At 51.7% G+C, this 7,532-nt stretch overlaps 1 protein-coding gene across 1 annotated transcript; it reads left to right on the top strand.

Annotated features, from left to right (window-relative positions):
- Positions 1 to 2,737: 2,737 nt before the first annotated feature.
- Positions 2,738 to 7,246, top strand: pex6 (AAA family ATPase peroxin 6; the record flags this gene model as incomplete). Its single annotated transcript, XM_039068783.1, has 3 exons — positions 2,738 to 2,927; positions 2,994 to 6,723; positions 6,799 to 7,246. 3 exons carry the CDS (start codon positions 2,738 to 2,740, stop codon positions 7,244 to 7,246), a joined length of 4,368 nt encoding a protein of 1,455 aa, XP_038933016.1.
- Between the last annotated feature and the right edge of the window lie 286 nt (positions 7,247 to 7,532).

Below are 7,532 nucleotides of genomic sequence, written 5' to 3'. Positions count from 1 at the left end.
CGCTGGCGGGAGGGCGTCGATGTAGGGGATGGTCATGCCTCTCCTTTTTTCCGGTGCATTTAAGCGCGGGGCGAGTCGGGGGGAAGACCGCGGTTTAAGCCCGGCCGACGACGGGGGTGCACCCGCGTCGGCTCAGTCTGAATAGAAGACATTATTGGGCGTAGTACTATGTCGGCCAGAATTTAGTATACATTCTCGGTCAGGAAAGGAACAGTGGATTGCGGCTGATTGGCGCATCGCATGACTCACCGGAGAGTTGACCAAATGATTAGCGAAGTGACGTACGGTCGAGTCAGAGATGCAAGCCTCGATTTGATGCGGATGATCTTCGTTCTTTGGTATATAACAGCACCACCTCTCTTGGATCCCAACCAGGGTTGATTAAAGCCGAATGGTTGAGCCGGTATGAGGGCCCTGAAGATCTATCACGATAGCGATCGTATGAGAGCCTCTGGAAGAACATGCACTCCAATCCAACGTGTCGCGGGGTCGGAAAACTTCAAAGCGGGGTTTGAGACAGAGCGTATCAAGAACACCAGCTCAAAAGGATTTTAATCAAGGATTGCGATATCCTAGGGTGAAATGAATTCGCCGAATTCGAAGTACTGATGGGATTCCAATGTTCCTGAGATATAACGTCCAAGATGGGTTCCAAGCGGTCAGCCCCACTAAATATGAAATCTTTAGGATCCTTAGACTGAAGACAGCGATGAATAGCCAAATAGGATTTGAAATGAAGAATAACACGAACAACAGACGACGGGGGGAACAAGCGGATCAAGGAAGAGAAGGGACCGGAGGCTCATTGCGTGTTGGATGTCTGCCTGATAGACGAAGGCGCTAAGACCGAATTGGTATAGAATGCGAAGGCTGAGCACATTCTACGGCCGGTGATTGGCCGTGGAAAAAGTTTGTATGGTAAACCAATAACCGTAATTAAACAGGCCAGCCATTTGAGGTGGCTCCCGCGTGGCCCCCGGCGGGTACGGTACCGTTTCTCCACCGGTTCCACTGTCTTAAAATGGAAACTCGGCAGCCGGAAAGACCACAATTCCGTTCCAAAAGAGCCTCACCTCCCCAGGCAGCATTTTTATTTCTTCCTACGCGTCCTCATCCAAAGTACAGTGAAAGCCGGTGGAGTCAGCACCTTTATTTTCTTCCATGTCTACGTCACCTATTACTGGGATCAGGCCATAAAAAGTCTGGGCTGGGAAAATTACCATGGCCATGCTTATTGGCATGGGGCACATGACGCTCAGGGTCTTGGCCCCCAATTGGTAATCAAGAGGGTCGTCACACAGCCAACAAAAAGGGAACACCGTCGACTAACTTTTAGGCCGATATGCCAGCTCATCCAAAGACTCATTCTGGTCCAGTCATGCTTGCCAAATACGAGCTGCATACGCACTCTTGAGCCTCTTATCACCGCTTGTTGTACCCGTCTTGAGTAACCCAATAATATTCCAATGTTGGTCTGCTCAGCCTGCGTTTGTCGGACGAAAACTCGCCCGATTGAAACGAATACGGCTCTCTACCTGTGATGCTATGCTGATCGGACGAAATAGACTCTTTGCTCGTATCGACCCCTCAACTTCGCCCTTTTCTGACTCCTTTTTGCCCATGCACAGCCTACCTGTCAGTTTATCAAAAAGGACCAGCTTTCCAAAGAGACGATGTATTCTTGAGCCACTTTGTAGCGTCTTATTTACTTTATAAGCTACTACACCTGAAATCAACGGTACAGTTGGCATCTCTAAAAGGACCGACAACGCCACCCTTGTAGTATAGTTCATTGATATGCCAACTACGGAGTACGGAGTGCATTCATGGTATATGGCTATCTTACGTTGTAACTGACCTCACTTTGCAATGGCACTAGGCCATGGAATTGGTATGAAAGTCTACCCAAGCCGCCCGGGGAAACAATCAGTCAACCGCATTTTCCCCCCGGAATTGTATCTCGCCTACATCACCACATCACCTTTGGCGTGGTCGCCCGTCACCGGCCTGACTTCCGTCCTAAATATTCCAGGCTGCGAAATTATGAACTCGATATGCAACTGCCTAACGATTAGTTAAATAACTAGTCATGACCAATACCTGCTAGAAAACCTCTACGAATGAGTCTGCCTTGGCAATGGCGAGAGTTGACGTACTTCCAAGGGACGAAATTTTGCCAAGAAAAAGGGACAAGGCCTCAATTCTAAACTCATCTCTTCGTTCAGAGGATAAAGACCTCGGGAGTCAATTTGATCCTAGCCCGAATGATGTCAGCCATTTGGAGCTCCAGAGCTGGGGAACTATCACAAGCAGATAAAAGCCAATGGTGTTAGGGCACGCTTGCGACTGGGGTTAGACTGAATGCCATACACTCTCGAATACCATTGGGACCATATTGCTGATTGAATGGAAGTGTAGCAGAACAGTAATACATATATCCTTTCTATTCATGCATATATGTCCTACCCATACATATACTTGACCGATTGGACCTCGGCTTCGGAATATGGCAGAATTGCGGGCGGTACCGAGATGCCCGCGTGTTGATTTCCCCCGGATTCTGAATCCGGCGAACCTCGTCTTCTTCCCCAGTAATTCGCTAAATCTGGCGCGGGGTTCTGTAGGGAATCGTCTCATATGCGCGTATTAAACAGCTGAATTTGTGATTGCCTTCCGTCCACATCTCCTATCTCCCCGCTTCATTTTACCGACGGCAACCGGACAAGACACCGCACCCATGGACTTCGAACAGTATGGACAGAGCTCCCAGCGGCCTCGACAACGGAGAAGAAGAGCCGGAAAGCGGCGATTGAACAACAAGGCACCCATCGCAGCACGTTTAGCGCTAGATCCCCAGCTGCGCGGGAAGGTCGGCATATTGTCCGAGGAGCTTGCGAATGACCTCTTCCAGCAGCAGGCCCTCCAAGGTGAGTGTGAAGCCCTGTTCACTGTTCTCGATAATAGTGTTAACCGGCTCGTCTTGCTCTGATCAGATGTCACGACTTCCGACGATGGAGTGCTTTATGTTGCAATTGCCCCACATACGCCGACTTATACCTCCGTGGAAGATCAGACCTGGACGATACTCCCTGTGCGCATTCAGCCCACAGAGAGAGCGCCAGTTCCAATGTCACAATCGACAGTTCTGTTTCCTGAATCAGCAGATTCACTCCAGCCTTTCCTCCAAGCTCTGGGGAAAGTTGACTCGTCACGCAACTCCCTGCAGGCACAACGTTCCGTAGAGATTCGGATTCTGGATGTCGCCCCGATTCACCTCGATACAATCTTTGTAACTGTTGAGCGACATCTTCTGCGCAATCACGATGATGTTCAGAGTAAATTTGGTGGTGGATTTACGAATGCGGGGCCGAATGGACTTTGGGGGAAAACGGGGAGGTCGGTAGAAGCCAAGAAGTATTCGAAAAGGGATGCCGAACAGCGTCTCACTGCTGCAGTCCGTGAAGCATTGGGGGCTCAGCGCATTGTACATATCGGAGACGTGCTACCCCTGCCACTCCCTTCTCATCCCATAACTTATGCGCCACCACCGCCTGCGCGGATCTCATTCTGCGAGCCCGTTTCGCAAGGTTTGTTGATGCCGACCACAAAGATTGTGCTTGTCCAGGCTCGCCCTCAAGGACTCCGCGCTCCACAAACTGTGCCTTCCAGGTCTGCGCTTCTGAAGCAAGTGGCCGAGGACGAAGCTGACGACACTTCAAATGAACAATTCTACTCTGCAGCCGAGGATAAACCTGGTGAAAGTGGGACAGAAATGGAGGTAACATCAGCTGCTGAGGAGTCAGATACGGAGGGGTCAGCAGGATCTATGAGTGACTCCTCGGATGATTCTCTAGACGACATGATTTCTCTTAGTGCACCTGAACTCCCACAGCCATCATCGGGGGTGATGTCTTCCTTGACTTCGGCGACTCCTAGAGCCGGCGGTCGACGATTAGATGGAATCCATACCCCCGGGTCTGTGGCGTCGAATTTCACATCGGCCACCCTGCGCCCTGGCCGTGGTGGAGGCAAGACTTTCAAGGTGGAGGGACTCTTGCAGAAAGTCCCAAATGAGGTGTTGCACCCTCGGCCTCGCGACGATGAAGACGTCGACTCCTTTGTCTTTGTAGATATCAGCACCCTTGCCAAGATTGGATGCTTCTCTGGCGATTGGGTCAGAATCGAAGCCGCCGAGGAGCCGCAGCTGAACATGTTCGCCTCGCTCAAATTTGGAAGTTTCAACGACTCCCCTGAAGACTCAGGCGATTGGCGCCCAGTTAAGATCTTTGGTCTTTCGGGTCTTCCGTCCTCCAAGCCGCGGTATGCTATTAATCACTCAGGTGAACGCCGGTCCAGTATCTCACAACGTGCACCCACCCGCTTAACCCCTTCAGTTTTCGTTCCCCCGTTGCTTCTTGGTAACATTGAAAATCCAAAGTACCTGCGGATTTCCCCCATGACCTTCGTTACCCCTAATAGCTCCTCCAAACCCGGTCTTTTGCATCACATGAAGAACACTGCTGCTAAAAACCCGCCTTTGGCGAAAGAGGTCACGTTGCTCAAGGTTTCCACTCCTCTCTCAATGGATCGGGTCCTTCAGCCAGCACTATTTGCGGGGTTGAAACAGTACTTTGAGTCACGCCGGCGTATCCTTAAAAGTGGTGATTTGGTCGGAATTAGCGTGGACGAAGGACTCGGCAGAGCGGTGTTCTCTGGCACCGCTGGCGGTGACAGTGCCAGTCAGGAGGAGGATATTACCATCCGGCTAGGCCAAGGTGCCAATGCAAATAATGCCGGAACCCGCAAAATTGGCGTCGCTTGGTTCCGTGTCGGGCATGTAGCCCCAACTGTTGTAGAGGAGCTGGAGGAGACAGGCGAAGATCAGTGGGGTGGAGTCGCTGTACTTGATCCAGCGACTACGCGCATGGTACAGGCTGGGAGTGACGTGAGCCGAGTTCCCGGAGTGCTGGACAACGGATGGGAGTATTGGCTGGGCGTGAAGACAATCCCAAAGAACGTCCATGATGTCACAACGCCTCATGGCATTGTTGCCGAACCACCCCAGTCCTTTATCCCTGTATTGCAGCAGCGAATCCGTGATCTGATATCTGCTGCCACAAGCCCGCGGGCTATTCAGCTAGGAATGAAGCCCGTCTTCATTCTCCTCAGATCCCAGCAAAGGCACATCGGCAAGGCAACCGTCGCCACTCGAGCGTGCTCGGATATCGGCCTCCACACATTCCCCATTGATGCGTACGACATCTTGACAGAAGGTGGTGCGAATGGTGGCGATGTCAAGACCGAGGCATATCTCAAAGCCCGAGCAGAACGGGCTTTCCACTGCGGAGCAAACTGCACCGCACTACTGATCAGACATATCGAGGTTCTAACTGCTGATCGTATCGTCACGGCAATGAGTGATATCTTGAATGATGCGAGAGTTGTTATTGCCACCACCACCGATGTTGAAACTATCCCCGAAGGTATCCGCAGCCTCATCACCCATGAGTTCGAGATGGGTGCACCGGAGGAGAAAGAGCGTGAAGGCATTTTACGAAATGCCGTCGCAGATCGCAGTATCAGACTGTCTGCGGACGTGGAACTGGGCAGCATTGCTCTGAAGACCGCAGCTCTTGTCGCAGGAGATCTGGTTGATGTGGTGGAACGAGCTGCCGGGGCGAGAACAGCTCGCCTCGAAAGTCTGGCCGAGGCTAGCAAAAAGCTTTCCGGCTCGGACGTCTTTGTTAGAGACATCCTGCTGGCAGGAGGCGACGGTGCACGAGGTGTCAACAAGGCAGACTTTGACGCTGCTGTAGAAGCTGCGCGGAAGAACTTTGCCGATTCGATCGGTGCACCTAAGATTCCAAATGTTGGCTGGGATGATGTTGGTGGATTGACTAATGTTAAGGATGCCTTGGTCGAGACCATTCAGTTGCCACTTGAACGGCCCGAACTCTTCGCCAAGGGCATGAAGAAGCGCAGTGGTATCTTGTTCTATGGCCCGCCCGGCACCGGCAAGACCCTGCTTGCCAAGGCCATTGCCACCGAGTTCTCTCTCAACTTCTTCTCCGTCAAGGGCCCCGAACTGCTCAACATGTACATCGGTGAATCCGAGGCAAACGTGCGCCGGGTATTCCAGCGCGCTCGGGATGCTCGACCCTGCGTTGTGTTCTTTGATGAACTGGATTCTGTTGCGCCCAAGCGTGGTAACCAGGGAGACAGTGGTGGTGTTATGGACCGTATTGTTAGTCAGCTGCTCGCAGAGCTGGATGGAATGAACGGCGGCGAGGAGAATAGCGGTGGAGTTTTTGTCATCGGTGCGACTAATCGTCCCGATCTACTTGACACTGCACTTCTCCGCCCTGGTCGCTTCGACAAGATGCTCTACCTGGGTGTGTCAGATACACATAGGAAGCAAGCGACTATCCTCGAGGCCTTGACGCGAAAGTTCGCCCTCAGCCCCGATGTCTCGCTTGACCGCGTTGCGGAACAGCTTCCTCTAACTTATACCGGTGCTGATCTGTATGCACTCTGCTCGGATGCCATGCTGAAAGCCATCACTCGAAAGGCCACTGCGGTTGACGAGAAGATTAAGACTCTGCCAGGTGGTCCCGTCAGCACCGCTTGGTTCTTTGACCACCTCGCCACAAAGGAGGATGTGAATGTGACGGTAACCGAGGAGGACTTCCTTTCTGCTCAAGGAGAGCTCGTGCCAAGTGTCAGGTATGTGTCCATCACTCACCCTCTTTCCTCTCTTGTCTCTTTTTCATGACATACCATGATACTAACTCCTCGCAGTGCCAAGGAACTCGAACACTTTGAGCGCATCCGTCAAACCTTCGAAGCAGTAGACAAGTCAAAGCAAGACTCCGCACATACCGCACCACAGACAATCGCAGAGGCAATGGAGGCATTCCACCAAGGCGGCTCAGCCACTCCAGAAGAGCCTGCCACAAATGGTGCCAGTAGCACCACCGGGAGCATCCACGGTCGTATAAAAGGCCTGAATAAATGGCCAGGAAACCTTGTCCGCCGTGGCAGCGGCCAGTCAACAACCAGCAGCAAAGGCAAAGGAAAGAGCGTTAGCAAAAAGGGAAAGTCCCGCACTGGTGCGGAATCCGATGGATCTGTTGATGGTGACGATGAGGATATGGCAGATGGTGCCAATGCCCGAGATGATGAAGACGAGGATGATTACGTCGTTCGGACTGATCACTTGAAAAACCCTATGGAGGAGGTTGAATAGAAAGCCCGGCACTGTTTGTATATTTTAACGTGCCAGCTGGCCGATGGCCTTTGTATTTACTATCCTGATTTGATATACCTATGTTCATCTGTACATTTTAATTATTTTCTCTGCCATTACAACATCTCTAGGTTTCTATCACAATGTTATCTTTGTGAGTATAGTATTTCAAGTTGGTAGGTTGTTCCCTGTGACACCGCGTGTTCCTGGTGGGCCGGATATCAAATTAAGGTTACCCGTTGATATTAAGCTAGCATTACCCGCGCGCCTACTAACAGTACCATGG

This window comes from Penicillium roqueforti, assembly GCF_015533775.1.
Source record: "Penicillium roqueforti strain LCP96 04111 chromosome Unknown scaffold_01, whole genome shotgun sequence".
NCBI lineage: Eukaryota > Fungi > Ascomycota > Eurotiomycetes > Eurotiales > Aspergillaceae > Penicillium > Penicillium roqueforti.
This window is presented reverse-complemented; position numbering and strand designations above follow the sequence as displayed.